Raw genomic sequence first — 20,925 nt, 5'->3', positions numbered from 1 at the left:
AGTAGGAGCTAAGAATGTACCTTGAGGACCTCCCTAGCAGTGAAGGAGAAAACCATACCTCGGGTCAGTCATTAATTTACTCAATTACCAACTCGGCTGCCAAGCACCGTAGTAAGTGCAGAGGCTATAAAGATAAATGGGACAGCCCTTGCCGATAAGGAGCTCAGAGTCTAGATGGGGAGAAGTAATAAGACAATAAACTGCAATAAAACACAACAGTGTGGCAGGTGCTGTTACCCTAGGCTCACACGGGAGGCACCTCTGGCTCAGGCTGAATGAGGTGGGCAGACAGCAAGGCTGACGGCCACGGAAATGAGGGCGGCCTAACCTAAAGCAGTGCGACTGAAGGCAAGACACAGACCAGGGCATGAGGAGGGGAAAGAGAGGGATGAGTGGAGGGTCCTTCTGGGGCTCCTGGGAAAAATAGGAGAAAAGACAATGAGTAGGAGAGATTCAGAAATGTTAAGTTTGAGGTAGTTACAGCCAGTTAATGGAGCTGCCAGTGGGCAGTCAGGTTGATTGATTTGATTTCCGAGTGATGATTCAATCTGGAACAGAGACATTATTAGAGTGCCATTAAGTATGAAAATGGATAAGCTGAGGACACGGCGGAGGGACCAACAGAACCCCAGGGAATGGCAAAACTAAAGGGGGTGTGGTGGAGGGGACAGAGAGGAACCCAGGACACAGACTGAAGGGTGAAGAATCAGAATAAGGGAAGTACAGGAAGCCACGGGGAGGGTTTCATGGAGTGGTCAACAGTATCCAATGTTAAAAGAAGTAAAGGAAGATAAAACTGAAGTGTCCACTGGGTTTATTAGAAGGGATCATCGAAGACCTAGGCAAAGGCAGGTTCAGAGAAGAGGCTGGAAGAAAGGCACAGTGTGATGGCAGAGTGAATGTGAAGGGGCAAAACAGACGGAGGTGGGGCATTCTGTGACGGAAGGGAAGTGGTGGGACACCGGGCCACGGGACAGTCCTTTAAAAGATGGACATGAACAAACTGGAATACCTAAAAGGTACAGGACAGGGACAGGAAGAGCGAGAGTCAGCAGATAAAGAACAGGCCACTGTGGGCGCAGTTCCAAGGCACTGGGGATGGAGCTTCACTAGTGGTAAAGGGGCCATTCTGGACAGGAAGAGGCATTTACTTCATGTAGACGGGCACTGGTGAGCTTGCCCATGGCAACAGAGCAAGCATGGAGGGGGTTCCACCTCGCGGTGTCCACTTGGCCTATGAAACAGGAAGTGGGGCTGCTGTGGACACAGCCAGGTGGGGTGGAGGCTGGAGGAGGAGGGAACCTCGGAAGGGGAAGGAAGCTGACAGAGGCGTGTACACATTTCTGGGCACCGTTTCAGAATTCTAGTGAGGTTGGGAACCACTGAAGCTTTTGGGGAGAAAAGCATCTGATAAAGAAAGCCCTATCTGGGGCGGTCAGGCACTGACATGCGGGATTAGATAAAGAAGACCAGAGCAGGAGTCACGCAGGCTCCTCTTTCAGTCGTGTGGGGCAGGCGATGCAACTGAAGAGAACACGTTCGCTAACCCACCAGACAGGCAGGTGCTGCTGTACCACTGCTTCAGTTGCCCACCTCTGCGACAACCTCTTTCTGGATGGTAACATGTTTCGTCCTCCATACGGCCCTATTGCTGTTGCTCAAGTTCTGAAATGGGACATTTGTGAGTCAAGTTTTTGTACCTATCAGAAACCTACATTGTGCTTTCATTAATTCTAAAACCTCAGTGTTACTACACAGCATTGTGAAAGCATCTTACCTTTCTAATGTCCTCATACAGGCCTTTCAAGTACCTCCTCCCAAGTGTGAAAGGATCGGTGTATTTCTCACCACTCCAAGTTTTACTACAACAGCATGCGGCCGATGTGGTGTGATGGGGCCTGGGACAAGCACAAATGTACAAAATGTAAACTTGAGTGCTATCATACATTTCTGAAGAATTATATACACACATGCATATACAGACACAAACAGTAGTCAGATGACAGAGCCATACTCGCTGGGAATTAAGCATTAATCCAAAAGGGTCCATATAATTTAGAAAAACACAGAGAATTCTGTTCTTGCTAAATAACCGTAGTTTAAACATTACCAGTTTATTTTTATAACCAGGGACTCAAGAACCACAAAATCCAAAGGAAGACTAAGCCATGTTTATTGTGTTCTGACTTAAGTGTAATTATACCCCCATATTTTGTGAAAAGACAGAGATTGCACAGAGCAGATATGATAGCACTTACTTAAAACAACATATTCAATCTGCTGGACTAGCCCACCTCAATTTAGAATAGACATTTGCTGGCAATATGACTAATAATTGTGGAGTTGCAATACAGCTTAGAAACTTACCGTGATATACTGTACATATTTGAACAGGCAGATGTTAAACTCTTCACAAGATAAAAATAGGGTATCTAGAAAATGAAGGTATTAAAATATTTGTGAGAATATTCATTAAGAACTTATTACACTCGATAAATAAAAACTCCCATAGAAAAGATGGTTACCGGAGGGGAGGAGAGAAGGGGAAATGGGTGAAAAAGGTGAAGGAATCAAGAAGTCGATTGGTTGTTAGACGACAGTCCTGGGCACGGGGAATATAGTCAATAATAGTGCGCTAACTACGTACGGTGCCAGGCGGGCACTGGAAACACCGGGGGGACACTTTGTAACGTACTTTATTGTCTAACCACTGTGCTGTACACCTGAAACTAATGCAAAACAATACTGAATGTAAACTGTGATTGAAAAATAAAATGTATTAAAAAGCAAAAAATAAAAATAAATAAAAACTCCCATAATTCATAATAAATATAATTGTGATCCTTTAGTTGTCTGTTATAGGTAGATTGTAAACTTTAGAAAAATGATAACAAGTTTCTCTTCCTTATTATAAAAGTAATATTTGTCATTATAGAACATGTAAATAAAACAAAAACCATCTATAATCTATCCCAGCCTCCAAACAAAGCTGGTTTCCCTATTTATACCTATCTTTGCATTTCTGAAAGGTAGTTTTAAAACAATTTCCTTCTATTAAACTAAGGTTAGCCAGAGAATAGTAAAGATCAGTGTCTTTCACATTCTTTTAAATTCTTACATTGACTTAAAACTAAGAATAATCAAGATTCCAAAAGCATCAGCCCAGATGATGAAAAGCAAAAAAGATTTCAGTGCTAAAGAGGGAATTTATTCTCTCTTTACTACACAAACAGTGTCTATTGTAAGTTATTGTTCCTAAACTACTTGGAAATGCTACTATTTTATATTTTATTTTATTATTATTTTATTATATTATTATTTTACTTTATTTTATTTATCAGTTTTGGAAATGCTACTTCTTGATATGTAATGGCATACAACCAAACAACAGCAGCACATTCTGATATGAACTTAATCTGAGGTCAAGAACAGAACTTCCAGCAGAGATGGTGATGACAAATGTTAGTTCCAACAATTATTGAGCACTACCATGGTCAGGAATACTGCCAATCTCAAGGAATTCAGGGTCACAGTTATTTCAAAAATTATTAATCTAATGTGGTAATGGCTCTTATTTCAAGAAAGCATTTTGACAAAAGGGTAAATTTAGCACAAGAAAATAAAACTAATTCATTCTATTAGTAATAAATATTACAATGTGCTTTGACACTATTTGACCCTCACAACTACTTGCTTTATATATAAACAGAGAACTTGAAGTTGAGAGGTCAAGTCTGAGAACTGGTATACAGCTGCTCCTCAACTTACGGTGGGGTTATGTCTCAATAAACCCATTGTAAGTTGAAAATATCATAGACTGAAAAGGTAACATTTAATACACCTAACCCTACTGAACACCAGAGCTTAGCATAGCTGGTACTGAATGCATATGACTTTGCACCACTGTAAAATTGAAAAATCTTAAGTTGAGCCATCATAATTCAGGGACATCTATGCAGATGTCTACAACATAGTACAGTCATATGCTGCGTAACATTTTGGTCAATGACGGGCTTCATATCTGATGGTGGTATTATAAAATTATAATGAAGCTGAAAAATTTCTATTGCCTACTCATATTGTAGCACAACACATCACTCACGTTTGTGATGATGGTGGTATAAACAAACCTACTGTACTGTCAGTCACATAAAATATAGCACATAGTAGGCTGTACTTTCTAGGTTTGTGTAATCATACTCTATGATATTCACATGACAATATCACCTAACAGTGCATTTCTAAGAACATGCCCCAGTCATTAAGTGGCACATGCCTGCATATTGAAGGCGAGCAGAGTTTACCAGCCCAAAATATTGCCTCTTTGGGAGAATGAATATTTTTTAGAATCAAAGACTTGAGAGGTGTTGGGAGCTGCCCTGCCTGGTTTCAGAAGCTGTAACCACCCCACTCCCCTCATGGCTAAGGCTGAGGCTGAGTAAAGAGACCTTGGGACCAGAAGCCAATGAGAAGACAAAGCTTATCTCCTTGGCAGGGGTGCCGCCTCTGCCCCCTTTCACTTCACCCTGCTTGGCCCCAGGTGGATGACTGGTTAGCCAATGACAGGTAAGATTCCTCAAAGGAGGGATGACCTAAGACAGGCATGGTTGTGCAGGGGCCCTCAGGGAAGGATTGTGGAGGGTATAGAAAAAGGGGGTGATGGATCCTCACCCCTCAGCTTTGACTTAGCCTGAGTTCTCAAGCGGCTTGTGAGAAGTCTCCTAATCTCTTGGCTGCCTTACTCCCCCTGCCTCCCTTATCCCTTAAGTCTGAAATAATGCCTTAAGCCCGAAACAATGCCGGAGTTGGGTGTAGCCCTGTGCTGGAAAGGGCAGGTTCCCCAGGGCAATCAGGCCTAAGAAAGAATGCATAAAATCCTGTGAAACCTGCTTTGTTAAGAATACCCTCAATTTAAATAAGAGTCCAAGCCTGAAATGAGTTTGTTTCCCCAGTTTTATGGCCCTTTAGCTATCTGACCCTGACTCAGAGAGGAAATATCAGAAGAAAAAAATGTGATTCCCACTAGAAATTTATGTACAGACACACAGATACATTGCAGAAGATAGGCTTTGAAAGCATATAAATCAGGGCACTAAAAATAGTTATTCTGGAGCAATTAGGATTAGGTTTCCTTTGTTTCATTCCTTTTTTGCTTATATTTTCTGATTTTTCTCTAGTGAACAGGTATTGCTTTGGACATATTAAAATGACAATAAGGTTTGACTTTGCCAGGCACGCAAGGCCAAGGAAGATGGTCTGAGTTCTATTCTTTGCACCACAGCATTATATATTCATTAAACCAATAGGCACATTTATGGTGTCCCAGGCAATTACAATAACCCAGGAATAAAATCCTAACCTTCGTTTGATCTTACCATTATATGACACTTAACCTTTTTGTCAGTATTTCATGGGTAATCATTTCATATGAATTCAGTATTCTAATATTTATTCGGTATGAGACCTAATCTTTAACCTGGTATTATTTTTGATAATACCTACTCCTAGAGAGATTGATTTAGAGGGTATGTGTAAAGCTCTGAGCTCAGAGCTTAATACTCTGCATACCTTTAATATAGTATCTATGCGATCAAGCTATATTTCTGCTTTAGGACTATCTTAGGGCAAAGCTTTCCATCGTAGTGTTAGAGATATTCAAAAGAGCATTACGGTAGCCCCTCCTTATCTGTGGGGGATACATCTTGGATACCTGAAACTGTAAATAACAAACCCTATATATGTTATGTTTTTCATATATATATATCTTTACATAAAGGAAACACGTTACAGCTTCTCCTTGGCATATCTGAATTGCCAGCATCACTACTCCTGTATGTTGGGGTCACTACTAAGTGAAATAAGGGTTACTTCAACACAAGCACTGCAATACCATGGCAGTCTCACTGGGAGGTGAGCTCAGCGACTAATGGGTGGGGATACACAGCAGGGATATGCTGCAGGAAGGATTCACTCCAGGTGGGACAAAGCAGGACTGTGCGAGATTTGGTCATACTATTCCAAACAGTGCACAATTTAAAATTTATGAAGCGCTTATTTCTGGACTTTTTTTCTTTTTAGTATTTTTGGACCATGGTTGAGCACAGGTAACTGAAACTGGAACACAAAACTGTGGAAAAGGGGGGACTGGAGCTGAGTCATGCAGTGTGCCAACATTAGCACGAGCCAAAAGCAATTATCCAATTCTGATTTTTTTCCCTGTGATTCCATCACTACTCTCCTGAAAGCCAACCTTGCCTCCTATGAATTTACTTTTTCAAAAAAGAGAAAATGCAGAATAAGAATCAAAAGACATACTGACAAGTTATTTGGCTAGATGTCATGCACACTGGTTTTGCTTGATTACAAGGCTTATTAACACTATCAAAGGAGAAGTTGGGAGAATGTACCTGCATCAGGAAGTAGCAGAGCAGTGTTAGAGAGCTGGAGGTGGTTTTTTTATTGTTGCTTTGTGTCTCCAAGGCTAACCCTATCAGGCCCTGAGAGACCTGAACTAGCCAAAACACAAGCCTGAGGCAGACAGCAGAAGGCTATAGTGTACTACTTTACAGTGAAGGACACCATGGACACACAAACCAGAAACACAAGGCAGTGGCAACCTCAGTGCAGTCCCTCCCATGGTCCCAAAGGTGCATCCTCTCCAAAGCAGCCTATTGCAAAGAAAGTTGCTTGGAGGGCATGGAATTACAAAGAGTCAAAGAAAATAAGTATCCAGTGGCATTACATGAGGGATGCATCCATTCTCCAAATGATATCCTCATCTGTGGTCCTAGAAACTTTTGGAGTCTGGTTAGGATGCTACTTAAATGAATCCCAGCCAAGTCCTGAGGCTCTTTGCCCCTATTCTTTCTCCCTTTACTGTCGAGTCTATCTGCTAGCCCAGCTGCCACTTCAAATGTCCATTTTGGATAAGTTGTGATATGTATCCACTATAGTGCAAAGTAGACACACATGTACTACCTATTTCATATTGGTAAATAATGTTTGATGGGTATATGGGAATTTAAAGTATACCAAATCTGACTGAAACACAAAAACCCTAAATTCAAATAAACTTAAAAAAAAAGTAAGCCTTGAGAATAAGAATTGAACACATACAATTACTATGTGACTAGAGAGTCTGTGAAAAGAACAGTGAATCCATAGACTCTGGGCAGTTACGCTAAAGAGCATGGGCCTAAGGCAGGTTGAGAATCACTACAAAGTGCAGAAAGGACTCATAGTGACATAGAAACATGTCAATTTACAAGGGCTAAACTGACAGAAAAGGGAGAAAAATGAAGTTGGATCCACAGGCATCAGGAGAATCAAAGAACCATTGTCAGTGCTTGAGATTCGGACTCCAATTCAAGAAGTCAAAGGTCAAATGACAGATAACCCTATCTTGGCAAGATAACCCTACTTGCCAACCTCAGGGCTTTTCTCCTTCAAATGCCCTTGCACCCGGCCCAGGTAATCTCTCCCTCCGAAGCAGCTACAAATAGTATCAGCCCCATATCCTCCAGAAGACCTTTACCACCTATCGAGGCCATTAGGGAGACCACCTGGATCCTCTGTATCCCTTGAGGGCTCAGAGCACCTTAGTTCTAAGATCTGATCTTCCGAAACCCGAACCGTGAAACTCTAAAGGAAGGAGCTGCAGACGGTCCCCAGTCTTGACTTTATCCGTACCCCATTAGACAATCTGACCACTCGTCCTCCGTTCCCCCGAGACTTGGCTCCTCACGCCGCCCTTCCCAATTCCCAAAATATCCCTGGTCCCCAGAACCCCGTTCTGCAATTCCGCGTGGGACGCCCCTGCTTTAGGTAGACTGACGCTGGGCGCCCACCCCTCCGCGCCCCACCTGGCGGCTGGAATCCATCCCGGCACCAGCCAGCCCGGGGGCCCATCCCAGCACCGCCCGGCGACCCCTACCCGGCACAGGTGCCGCTCGCGCCCATTCATTCCTCCGCGCGGCTGTCATTGCGCTGTGACCTCTGCGCCCGCCTCGACGCCCGCTTCCCGGCCTCACCTGCGCGCGGGCAGAGGCGGTGGAGCGCTGCCCGCATGGCCCCGTGTGACTGGGGGAGCCGGGCCCGGGGCTCCGCGTCGCGGGCCTCCAAGAGTAGCCGCGCCGCCACCGCCACCAGCACGAGGTCATGGTGCAAGTCTGAAAGCCGCGGCGGGCGGCAGCCCCGCCCAGGGACTGAAGGCCCTCCTCCGGGACCCGGAGCCGGAAACCTGTCACAGGAAGAGCTTCTGTCCCGCCCGGTGCGCCTCTTTTCGTTCCTTCCCCAGGGGTTGGGCCGCCAGCGCTCTCCAGCGGCGGCCACGCGGGACCTGGGCACCATTCTGCGCCTGGGCACCAGTCTGCGCGGGAGTCGGCGAGGACCTCCGGGCTGTCGGCGCAAGTTGTGGACCTAGGGGTGCGCGGCGGCGGCTGGGCCCTTCCTCCGCTAGCGGTATTCTGGCCGGGGAGAAAGTAGCCGTGACTTTCCACTTGGCGAGCCGTCTCTCCCGATTCCTCCCTGTGGTTCTCCGGGAGCCAGTAACTCCAACAGGGCAAAATGTACCCTCGGGTGACCGGCTGTTAGAAAGAAGTGCCACAGTGCGCCAGACTTCCACTCAACGACTTCTGTCCTACATATTTAGGCAGAAATATGACTCAAAGCATTGGGTTCCCGTTTTGTTGCTTAACCCAGAGGGTACACATTCCACGGCTGCTTCTCTTGTGTGTGACCTACCAACCTGTTATCTGCTCCTTATTACAACTTTGCTCTGAAGGAAGTGCCAGCCTTTTGCACCTTTTCAGTAACAAGTCAAACCAGGAGCAGGGCTATTGTGAAGCTGAAGCTAGATTAGCCTCGTCTCTCGACTTTTGGACCCTCTCCTCTGAAAACCTTATAGGTATATGGTGGCATAATTGGCTGTCTTGCGCACATCTGGATGTGTGAGTCCCATGCGTGGGTGTACTGACCTGTGGGAGATTGTTTAATATTTAGTAACATTGAACCTACTTGTAGCCAGCCCAGGGGTTACTGGAGATTGTACAGGATTAGTACCCGATGTGAGTTAGAAAGACCTTTCCTTAATTCTAAAGCCAGATCTCTTCCCATGAGAGGGCGTATTTATAACACATCCGTGATAGAATTAATCATTCCACACATGCATACAAACACAGAGCCAATGAGAGAAAGTGTAAGCTTTAGGGAAAAAACTTATTCTGTCCTCAAAAAATTCGCTATGAGGAAATAGGCCAGCAAAAAGGCAACTGCAATTCTCTGATTTTTAAAAAAATATTTATTTATTTTTAGAGAGGGTAAGGGAGGTAGGGGAGAGATACATCAATGTGTAGTTGCCTCTCGCCTGCCCTCTACTGGGGACCTGGCCCTGCAACCCAGGCATGTGCCCTGACTGGGAATAGAACCTGCGATCCTTTGGTTTGCAGGCTGGCACTCAATCCACTGAGCCATGACAGCCAGGGCTGGGGATTTTTGTTTTTGTTTTTCTGTTCTTGTAAACCAAACTTTTTGCATCAGAGTGTAAGTATCTATGTAGGTGAGCACCTGTCATGTTTATCTTGAAACTTGTTTTTTACTGAGTAAAAGTATAGAACAAAGAAATTTCTTAATCTAATTTTACGAGTCCCTGACCCCACAAACTTGGATATTATGTGGAAAAAAAAACAAAAACAAAACTCAAGTGCTTTACAAATGAAGTTTATTAATACACACCTCTCTGGCTTATCTTGATAAAGCTTTATGTATTAAGAAATACTCAACAGGTAGAATTTGCAAAGTAGAGTGTAGCGGTTAACACTTCTACTTGCAACTACTTGCAATTTTATTACTTGGATACTATCATTTGTCCCTTTTTACAGATCAGGAAGCTGAGATAGAGGAATTAAGTGTCTTGCCCAAGCTCACATAGTTGGCAGATACAACACAATTCTATCAGGTCATTTTTATTTAGAAATTGTTTCCCCAGATTAAATCAAAATACCTGGTTCTTAAAAAGATGTGATATGGCAGGCTAAATAGTGAGGGCAGATAAAATTCATGGAGGCTTCTAACATGGTATGGCTAAACTGATGCACAATAACCCATCAGTAGGACGTGGAGAATACCAGCTAATAGTGCTTGCCCCAGTAGACGAAGCATGAATCTAGGAAGTTAAAAAACAGTCTGAGCTGTGTAAGTAACTGCCCAACAACTCCCTTTGCACAGGCTCACGATGGCCTTTTCGACTGCACATATGCAAACGAAACAACCAGTACTGACTGATAAAAATGGAATAAGTGTAATTGAAAGCATTTTCGAAATCGTTATTTTGGTGTCAAGGACTTGCCTACACTTTAAGACATTTTCTTTCCTTGATGATACTGTTCAAAACATTATGGTAGGACCAGGTTTTACAGATTGTATACATAATACTATATACTTAACCATGTCTTGGTTAATAGTCCTGCATAAAGGCATCTCATCCTGAGGTTATGAGAAATGAGTAATGAATTATCAAGGTAACTGTGAAGAACATTTATTAAGACGAGGTTCAAACATAATTGCACTGAAAGGTTAGCAGTTTGGGGAGATTTCATATTCTTAGGAGAAAGAGTTCTAAAGAACTTTGGAATTACTGGTTTCTCTGAGATGGTAAATTAAAGGGTTAATGTACATTTAGAATTTTTGCTGGTGATTAGTGTAAGACTGATTAATTGGTTAAACCATAACAAGGGTGAGGGTTGGGTCCTCTGAAGCAGTTAGCCTTTTTTGTTCCTTGGCTAGTGCTAATAAGGTAGCCAGTGATCAGCTACCTTGCCAAAATGTGAATCACTACAAAATCGTAAGTATTAATGGAAATTATATACTGCCTATGCTCTACCAAGGTGTTAGAGCATCACTGAAGAAAGAAAATATGTTAATTAAATAATGGTTTATTTCCACACAGAAGCTGTCCTAAAAGAGAAGAAAATATACTGTTGGGTCTTCTAATCATATCATCGGGTTTTCTGTGGTGGATACTAAAATCTGTTTTTGCTGACCACTTTTTTTATGATGCTGCCTTATTCACCATGTTCTTAGGGGAACTAAAAGGGTTAAAGGTGGTCCACATTTGCTTGTTTTTATACTAACATGAGGAAGATACAAGATTACTCTTATTTCTGTTATAATTGACTTTCAGTTCACTGTGGCTTCAGTGGGATGAGTTGTTCTAAATAGCTGAGCAAATCGTCCTCATCTCACCTTTCTCTACTAATTCAAAAGATAATTTTTATTATATAGGGAATGCTTACATTACTTTGGGCAGTTTCTGTACCTTTTGTTGAGTTCTATTAATCTTTGCCTTTATTTTTGGAGTGACAGTATTTTTAGCTGTTGTATTCTTATAATTTTCAGTGTGGTAAGGAAATTCCCATTTATCCTATTTTAAAGAGTCTTTATTTTTCCAGATTTATACTATAAGTTTATATGTTTCTTCAAAAAAATTCTGCTAGGAGACTTCCGCCAAGATGGAGGCATAGGTGGAGACGCTGTGCTTTCTCGCACAACCAAGTTTAGAGACAACAAAATATTAGCAACAGAAACAGCCAGAACACAGAAAATTGAACTTTTCAGAAGTCTGATAACAACAAATTCTTCAGCCTGACCAGTAAGAGGGGTGGAGCGGGGTTGCGCAGGAAAACTCAGTCAGACGGACTCAGGCCTGGGAATCCCAGGCTTGGGGTTGCAATGGGCGGGCCCAGTGAGTGATCCAGTGAGTGACCCAGTGAGCAATCTGTGGACCCAGCGAGGGCGCAGGGCAATAGGTTGACTGTGGTCCCGCATTCGTGCGCAGATAGACCAGCAAGGGAGTGGGTGGTGAGATAGGACCTAGCGGGCCCCAGTGGCAATAGGCAGCAGAGGGGGCCGCCATTTCCCCGCTCTGACCCTGCCCCCACATACAGCATCACAAGCCTGTGACCTGGGTGGCCCTGCCCTGGTGAACACCTAGGACTCTGCCCCTCATACTTAACAGGCGTGAACAGACCAAAAATGGCTCAAGAAGATCTCAAAGCCCCAGAGCCCATAAATCTAAGCAATGAAGAAATAGCAAAACTTTCAGATGCACAGGCCAAAACACTGGTGATCAGGATGCTCACAGAACTGGTTGATTTGAGTCACAAATTAGAGGAACATATGAAGGCTAAACTAATTGAAATGAATGGAAATGCACAGGAAACCAATAGTGATGGAAAGGAAACTGGGACTCAAACCAAGGGAGTGAACCAGAAGGAAGAAAAAAATGGCCAAACGAAAATATGAAGAAACAAGAATTCAAAAAAATGAGGAGAGACTTAGGAGCCTCCAGGACATCTTTAAATGATCCAACATCCGAATTATGGGGGTACCAGAAGGGGAAGAGGAACAGCCACGAGTGGAAAACTTATTTGAACAAATAATAAAGGAGAATTTCCCCAATCTGGCAAAGGCAATAGACTTCCAGGAAATCCAGGAAGCTCAGAGAGTCCCAAAGAAGTTGGACCCAAGAAGGAACACACCAAGGCACATCATAATTACATTAGCCAAGATTAAAATGAAGGAGAGAATCCTAGAAGCAGCAAGAGATAAGGGGACAGTCACCTACAAAGGAGTTCCCATCAGACTATCAGCTGATTTCTCAAAAGAGACCTTACAGGCAAGAAGGGGCTGGAAAGAGGTATTCCAAGTCATGAAATCCAAAGACCTACAACCAAGATTACTCTATCTAGCAAAACTTTCATTATAATGGAAGGACAGATAAAGTGCTTCTCAGATAAGATCAAATTCAAGGAGTTTATCATCACCAAACTCTTATTATATGAAATGTTAAAGGGACTTATCTAAAGAAAGAAGATAAAAAATATGAACAGTGAAAGGACAGCAAACTCACATTTACTAATAACCACACCTAAAACAAAAGCAAACTAAAAGGACAGCTAGATCAGGAGTGGAAACAGAAATGAAGATCTCATGGAGGGTTAGCAACAGGGGAGTGGGATGAGGAGAAGAAGGGGGGAGAAGGTATAGAAAATAAGTAGCATAGACAGTAGGTAGAAAATAGATGGGGGGGGCAAGAATAGTAGGGGAAATATAGAATCTAAAGAACTTGAGACACATGGTCATGGACTAAAGAGGAGGAATGGGGGGTTGGGGGTGCAGGGTGGAGGGGAATGAAGGGGGGAATAGAACAAGTCTAATGGCATAGTCAATAAAATTAAATTTAAAAAATAAATACTAGGTTTTTGATTGGATTTCCATTATGCTTATTAAATAATTTGATGACACTGTCATCTTGACAACATGGTATCATCTATTCAGTGACATAAGCTTTTGTGTCCTTTTGTCCTGTAGTTTTAGTAATACATATATCTTTTCTTTTTTTAAATTGCTTTAGATTAGGAAAAGCAATTAACCTTAGGTTTTAAGAATTGTACTTAAAAGTAAATACGTTCTGTGGATCTAAAGCATGTTCAAGCTCTCTTTTTTTTTCTCTACATTAAAAAAAAAATTTCTCACCTGAGGTATATGTTTCAAGAGAAGGGAGGGAGGAGAAAGAGAAAGAGAGGGAGAGAAAGAAACATTTATGTGACAGAGAAACATCCATCAGTTGCCTCCCTTATGTGCCCCAACCTGGGATTGAACCCAAAACCTGGGTATGTGCCCCGACCAGAGTCCAATTCCACAACCTTTCAGCGTATGGGGCAATGCTCCAACCAACTGAGCAACCCAGCTGGTGCCCTCTACAGCTTTTTAAATCAAGTGCATGTACTTTAGTGCCTGGACTTTATGAACAATACTTTATCTCCTTAGATGCAATTTTTAGAGGCTGTGGCAAATGTTTTGGAGTTTCTGGTGGAATTGGAAGTTTCTTTGTACTTTTAGTAAAACATCTATGTATATATTTGTTTCCTTCAGTTATGATTTTTCTGAAAGGCAGGAAGAATGTGATTAAGTGCCTAATATGTTTTGGTTGGATTCCACTGAATTGGCTAGTACTAATTCTAATAATTCTATTACTGTAATGTGGCTCATCTCCATTTTATTTATATATTTTTATTTATAACTATGCTGTACATCTTATTGATCTGCCATGCACGAAAACCTTTGAAGACAGGTATGTGTCTTGTTTTAAAGTTTTACATCTCCCATCTTGGACAGTTCCATGCCTGTACTACATGAATATTCCGTAGATATGTTTGCAAATGACCAACTAGACCACAATAACAAAGTGTGAAGAAAATGGTGTTTTAAGTTGATTTTCATAAAGAACCATAGCATTTCTAAAGAATATTAATGCTGTAAATGCAACAAATGAGAACATTAAGAAGGTTGTGTTTTTGCTTTTTGTTTTTATCAGCTGTGTTGCCAATTGATCCTGCTAAAGAAAATTATGTTCGTAAAGTGAAAAATTGTATTTTTTCGATTGCCTTGCCTACTCCTTTTAAATCAAGAGTACATCTTGTAGCAGTTTCAAAGGTTAGGCTTTATTTTTCTTTATAACACAAATACTTAACTGACTATAACTTTTGGCTAAAAAGATATCAATATTCTTTTCAGAGTTAAATTGTTAGTCTGTTGATAAGTGACTATCTTTGTGCTCAAAATTCAGCCACTTGGAGAATGTCATTCTTAGAAACCACTTTTTGATACTTATTCCTAGAGCCCAGTTCTCAGGTTCATCTTAAAGTTATCTTACAAGGAAGGGGTAAATGAGGTAAGTTCTTAGAAATGGACTCCAATAACAAATTCTAAATTGTTTTTTCATGGTATAAATGAATTTGGGCTAAAAATAGGACATTTACGTGTTCTATCTCCTTTAAAGAATATGTGTAGGAAAAATATTCTTTATGCATCACAAGAAATACATAAAAGTTTTAGAATCATCTAATAGAAATAATTTTCCCAAATAACAAATAATCATAGAACATATGGTACCTCTCTTATGAAAAAGTATTACTGTATTTCTGGAAGAGGTTTATTTTTTTAATTTTTTCTTTCTTACATTAAGTCTCTTTTCTCAAAAACTCTTAAAGATTACTTAAGTTTAAGTTTGTAAGGAAGTGTTTTTTTTCCTGCCTCAGGAAGTTTTAGAAGACATTTTGGACCTTGATTTGTCTGTCTCAGAAACAGAGGATTTTATCCAGCTTGTAAGTGGTGAAAAGATAGTATTTGGATCCATCCCACTGGCTCACAGATATGGTGGCCACCAGGTAAGAGTAGCGTCAGATGCGTTGCTTCACTTATGAAACATAAACAGATGGTGGAAATGTAGTCTTATTAGAGAAGATATTTTGCCTTAATCTCTCCAATATTAGAGTACTGAGACTTCAGCAAAATGTTTCTATCATTCCACAGGCCAGTGCTCAACCCACTGAGCCACATCAGCCAGTGCTCTTCAACGAAACGTTTCTGGAGATTTAGGCAAAATCAAGTAGCACATGAGTTAATGTAAAAACTTCAGAAGGACAAATAGATTATAATTTTGCCAGGATAGCTGTAGTGCAAAGTTTTAGAACTACTAGAAATTAAGTCAGGATTAGTGGGGGGTGTTATATATGCCGAAGCAATTAAAAAGCACCTTCTGGAAATAAAGCAAGGTGTTGAAGCAAGTTCAGGTGTGGAATGTGACTAAAGAGAGAGAGAGAGAGAAGGAACACAGGGCTAATTGTTGCAATTCCAGCGACTTTTCTGAGAGCTAGAGAAGATTATTAGCACTGGCTGTTTGGGGACTGGTTTGGTCAGGAATAGTTTTTAGGACAAAATAGCCAAGTATAATAAGGTTGGAGTAACGATTAAATTAAGAAATATGTGCAAAGTGCTTTCATGATAGCTGTTACAATGATTAGTATCGTAGCCCTGGTTGTTGTGGAAGTTAACTCCTTTCAGATTTTTATTGCTTCCATTTTTCCATTTCCTAAGAAGCAAAAGTAACAGACGCTAAGAAGCTAAACTAACATAAACTACGAAGCAAAGTGACAAGACCATTCGAATTGCAAAGGACTCTGTCAGTCACCGAGGACGAATGTGAACCTCAGTGTCTTGATCTGTCATATGCAAGGGCTGCGCAGGGTCGTTCCAGCAGCTGTGAGAAGTACTGTGGGAAAGAAATCTGCTTAATTTTATTTGCCACACCATTTTCCAAACACTTTTTACTGTAGAGATGTGTGATTGTTTTGTTCTTAAGAAATAACTATCAACATTTTGCTGAACTACATTTCTCAGTTTAGAAACTTCTGGGTTTTTTTTTCTAGCTCCTAAATACAGGATTCCATGGTTTAAACAGCCCTTCCCATATAGGGTGAATTTATCAATTAGCATTTTATACCAGTACTCATATGTGCTGTTAAAGGACAAATGCAAACCTTAAGTCCTGCAGAGTTTTGTTAAGAAATTCTTGTTTTTTTAAATAGATTAAATCTTTGTTGTATTTTTTCCAATTACCTTTTTGTCCCCTTGGGCCTCCCTCTCCCCAGCATTTCCACACTGTTGTCCATGTCCATGAGTCCTTTTTCCTTTTTGCTCAATCCCTCCACCCACTGCCCTCCCCTGCCCTCCACTAGCTGTCATCTTGCTCCCCATCTGTGAGTTGTCCACATCTTCCTGCTTAGTTTACTTTGTTCATTAGATTCCACATATGAGTGAAATCATATGGTATTTGTTTTTCTTTGGCTGGGTTATTTTACTTAGTGTAATGTTTGTTCTTCAGATTTAGCCATACTGTCGCAAAAGGTAAAATTTTCTTCTTTTTTTACCTCCAAGTAGTATTCCATTGTGTAAATGTCCCATAGTTGTTTTATCCACTTATCTACTGATGGACACTTGGGCTGTTTCCATACTTAGTGATTGTAAATAATGCTGCAGTGAACATAGGGGAGCTTATGTTTTTTTAAATCAGTGTTTTAGGTTCCTTCAAATATATTCCCAGAAGTGGGATCACTAGGTCAGTAGGCAGATCCATTTTTAATTTTTGGAGATATCTCCATACTGCTTTCCACAGTGGCTGCACCAGTCTGCATTCCCACCAACAGTGCACTAAGGTTCCCTTTTCTCCACATCCTCAACAGCACTTGTTGTTTGTTGGTTTATTGATAATAGCCATTCTGACAGGTGTGAGATGGAATCTCACTGTGGTTTTAATTTGCATTTCTCTGATGAGCAACATTGAGCATCTTCTCATGTTTATTGGCCAAATGTATGTCCTTTTTGGAGAAGTGTCTTTTCAGGTTCTTTCTCATGTTTTAATTGGGTTTTGGGGGTTTTTTGGTGTTGAGTTTTGTAAGTACTTTGCAAATTTTGGATATTAACTCTTTATCAGATGTATCAAAAAATATGTTTTCCCATTTCATAAGTTGCCTTTTTATTTTGTTGATGATTTCCTTAGTTGTGCAAAAACTTTTTTAGTCTTATGTAGTCCCATTTGTTTATTTTTTGTTTGTTTGTTTCCCTTGCCTGGGGAAATATATCCAATAAAAAATTGCTACAAGCAATGTCTGAGATTTTGCTGCCTATGTTTTCTTCTAGGATTTATGGTTTCAGGTCTAACATTTAAGTCTTTTATCCATTTTGAATTTATTCTTATGTGTGGTGTAAGAAGGTGGTCTAGTTTTATTTTTCTGCACTTATCTCTCCAGTTTTCTTAACACCATTTATCAAATAAACTATCTTTAGCCCATTGTAGGTGCTTGCTTCCTCTGTCGAATATTAATTGACTGTGAAGGTGTGGGTTTATTTCTGGGCTCTCTTTTCTGTCCCATTGATCTATATGTCTGTTTTTATACCAGTACCAGGCTGTTTTGGATACTATGACCTTATAGTACAGTTTGATATTAGGTAGCATGATTCCCCCAACTTTGTTTTTTTTTCTCAAGATTGCTATTGCTATGTGGGGCCTTTTGTGGTTCCATATAAATTTTTGAAATATTTGTTCTAGTTCTGTGAAATGTTACATTGGAATCTTGATTGGAATTGTGTTGAATCTATAGATTGCTTTGGGTGGTCTGGACATTTTAATGCTGTTAATTCTTCCTACACACGAACACGGTGTATGCTTCCACCTTTTTTGCTTCTTCAATTACTTTTTTCGGTGTCTTATAATTTTCTGAGTAAGGTCTTTGACATCCTTGGTTAGTTTATTCCAAGGTATTTTATTCTTTTTGAAGTAATTGTGAATGGAATTGTTTTTTTGATTTCCCCTTCTGTTAGTTTGTTATTGGCATGTAAAAATGCAATTGACTTCTGGACATCAATTTTATATTCTACTACTTTGCTGAATTTATTTATCAGTTCTAGTAGTTTCTTGGTGGAATCTTGAGTATTCTATGTTCAGTATCATGTCATCTGTGAATAAAGACAGTTTTACTATTTCCTTTCCAATTTGAATGCCTTTTATTTCTTCTTCTTGTCTGATTGCTGTGGCTAGGACTTCCAGCACTACATTGGATAAGAAAGGTGAATGTGGACATCCCTGTCTTGTTCCTGATCTTAAGGATAATGCTTGTAGTTTTTGCCCATTGACTATGATGCTGGCAGTGGGTTTGACCTTTATTGTGTTTAGGTATGTTCCCTCTATTCCCACTCTGCTGAGAGTTTTTAATCATAAATTGGTGCTAGATTTTATCAAATGATTTTTCTTCATCTATTGATACAATCATGAGGTTATTGTCCTTCATTTTGTTTATGTGTTGAATCATATTTATTAATTTGTGAACATTGTACTTGGGATAAATCCCATTATATCATGATATATGATCTTTTTGATACATTGCTATATTTGGCTTGCTAATATTTTGTTGAGGATTTTAGCATCTGTGTTCATCAGAGATATTGGCCTATAATTTTCTTTCTTTGTAGTTTCTTTATCTTGTTTTGGAATTAGGATAATTCTGGTCTCAAAAATGGGTTTGGGAGTCTTCCCTTGAATTTAATGAAATAGTTTGAGAAGCAGAGGTGTAGTTCTTTTTGGATGTTTGATAAAATTCCCTTGTGAATCTACCCAGTGTAGGGCTTTTGTTTGTTGGGAGTTTTTTGATTACTGCTTCAATTTCACTAGGTGTAATTTGTCTGTTCAGATTCTCTGAGTCTTCCCGATTTAGTTTTGGAAGACTGTATGCTTTAGGAATTTATCCTTTCATCCAGATTGTCCAGTTTGTTGGCATATAGTTGTTCATAATATTTTCTTGTAGTCCTTTGTATTTCTTTGGTGTCAGTTGTTATTTCTCCTCTTTCTTATTTTATTTATTTGAGTCCATTCTCTTTTTTTCTTGATGAGTCTGGTTAAAGTTTTGTTAATCTTGTTTATATTTGCAAAGATCCAGCTCTTGGATTCATTGATTTTTTTAGACTCATTTATTTCCACTCCGATCTTTATTATTTCCTTCCTTCTACTCACTTTGGGCTTTGCTTGTTTTTCTTTTTCAAGTTCCTCTAAGTGTAAAGTCTGATTGTTTATTTGAGATTTTTCTTGTTTTTTCGAGATAGGACTGTAATGCTATCAATTTTCCTCTTAGGATTACTTTCCCTATGTCCCACATTTTCCTCATTTTCATTTGTATCAAGGTATCTTTTGATTTCTTCCTTGATCTTACTGATTATCCACTCATTGTTTAATAACTTGTTATTTAGCTACCATGTCTTTGCATGTTTTTCAGTGTTCTTCTTGTGATTGACTTCTAGTTTCATAGTGTTGTGGTCAGAGAAGATGCTTGATATGATTTCAGTCTTTTAAAATTTACTGAGACTTGTTTTGTGTCCTAACATGTGGTCTATCTTAGGAAACATTCCATGTACCCTTGAAAAATATGTATATTCTGCATTGAAGTGAAGTGCTCTGAAGATACCAAATAAGTCCATTGTTCCACAGCTGTTTCTAGAACTCCTTTTAAATGCTAGGAGCTATCATGGTGAATGAGACCTGTTCCCTTCACTCAAATTGCTGATACTTTGGGGGGAGTGGATAGATAAGTAAGCAAATTCTTATAACATCAGCTGTGATAGGAGTAAGTGTAGGAGTTAAGGGAATTGATAGGACCTCTCTCCTAGTCCCAGAAGTTTAGAGAAAACTTTCTGGTGGACACACCATCTATATGGAGGATGGAATGACATGTAACTTAACAAATAATTGTTGGCAATATTATTAATTACCATATTTTGAGCACTTGAAAATGTCAAACATGGTACAAAGCATTTTGCATATATGTATCAGCATTCATTCTTACAACAATCTGGCAAAGGTTATTCCATTTTACAGAAATGAGAGATCAGTCTCAGCAGAATAAGTAACCCAAACAAATTTCTGAAGCTAGTAAGTGCCGTAGCACAAACGGGAATTGAACAAGCACAAATTTTAATGGAAAAGTTTGGAAACAGTTAACTATACAAGTTCAAAAGTGATTTTTGGGGGGCACAGGTGTGTTCCCGATTTAATATTGCATATGTATAATAAGGGAAATACTGGAAATTTTTCTACTAATAAATTGTCCTTAATTCATATTCTGGAATTAAATAGATCACTTTTAGTTTTCTACACCTAACAAACTTGAGCTCAGCTATAAGAAGAAATTAATTTATGTCTTAAATGTATATTTTTAAAATGAATTTCACTTATGTTTTATTGATTGAATTTTATTTTCACCTTTATTGGAGTTTCTGATTATTATAATTCCCAAAATGCAATACCCCATTCTCAATTTTGATGAAAGAACCTTGGCTATAAAGTTACTATAAAAGCTAATAAGGATTAATAAACACGACTAATTTTTCCTTTTTCCCTTCTAGTTTGGGATATGGGCAGATCAGCTTGGGGATGGAAGAGCCCACCTTATTGGAGTTTACATGAATAGGTACCACATGTTTTCTTGTAGAATAGCTTTTCTGCTAAATGTTAACATGAATCTCCTAATACTTAGGTTT

General features: G+C 39.9%; 2 protein-coding genes across 8 annotated transcripts in view; one reads left to right on the top strand and one right to left on the bottom strand.

Annotated features, from left to right (window-relative positions):
* The window catches only part of PDSS1 (decaprenyl diphosphate synthase subunit 1), a 40,243-nt gene extending 32,040 nt beyond the window's left edge, over positions 1–8,203 (bottom strand). The window contains exons 1-3 of one of the 2 annotated variants that reach the window (XM_037146334.2): positions 8,031–8,203; positions 2,368–2,432; positions 1,778–1,898 (exon numbers count right to left, since the gene is read on the bottom strand). In XM_037146334.2, coding sequence (XP_037002229.2) covers positions 1,778–1,898; positions 2,368–2,432; positions 8,031–8,159 — 315 coding nt within the window. In that variant the 5' untranslated portion in view covers positions 8,160–8,203. The other variant, XM_037146335.2, reaches the window with a different exon arrangement.
* A 55-nt stretch (positions 8,204–8,258) lies between these two features.
* The window catches only part of LOC119050158 (protein adenylyltransferase SelO-like), an 84,756-nt gene continuing 72,089 nt past the window's right edge, over positions 8,259–20,925 (top strand). For 5 of the 6 annotated variants that reach the window (XR_008389614.1, XR_008389615.1, XM_053654784.1 and 2 more), the window contains exons 1-4: positions 8,259–8,905; positions 14,375–14,493; positions 15,099–15,227; positions 20,791–20,855. Coding sequence is in view for 4 of the 6 variants with exons in the window: in XM_053654784.1 (XP_053510759.1) it covers positions 8,659–8,905; positions 14,375–14,493; positions 15,099–15,227; positions 20,791–20,855 (560 nt within the window). In the remaining 2 variants the exon portion in view is untranslated. Of the gene's footprint in view, positions 8,949–14,374; positions 14,494–15,098; positions 15,228–20,790; positions 20,856–20,925 lie in introns of all 6 variants that reach the window. The other variant, XM_037146322.2, reaches the window with a different exon arrangement.

Source organism: Artibeus jamaicensis, unplaced genomic scaffold, assembly GCF_021234435.1.
Source record: "Artibeus jamaicensis isolate MK-2021 breed Jamaican fruit bat unplaced genomic scaffold, CSHL_Jam_final contig_867, whole genome shotgun sequence".
Lineage (NCBI taxonomy): Eukaryota > Metazoa > Chordata > Mammalia > Chiroptera > Phyllostomidae > Artibeus > Artibeus jamaicensis.
Note: the sequence above shows the minus strand (reverse complement) of the source record. Positions and strands in the feature narration are given on the sequence as shown.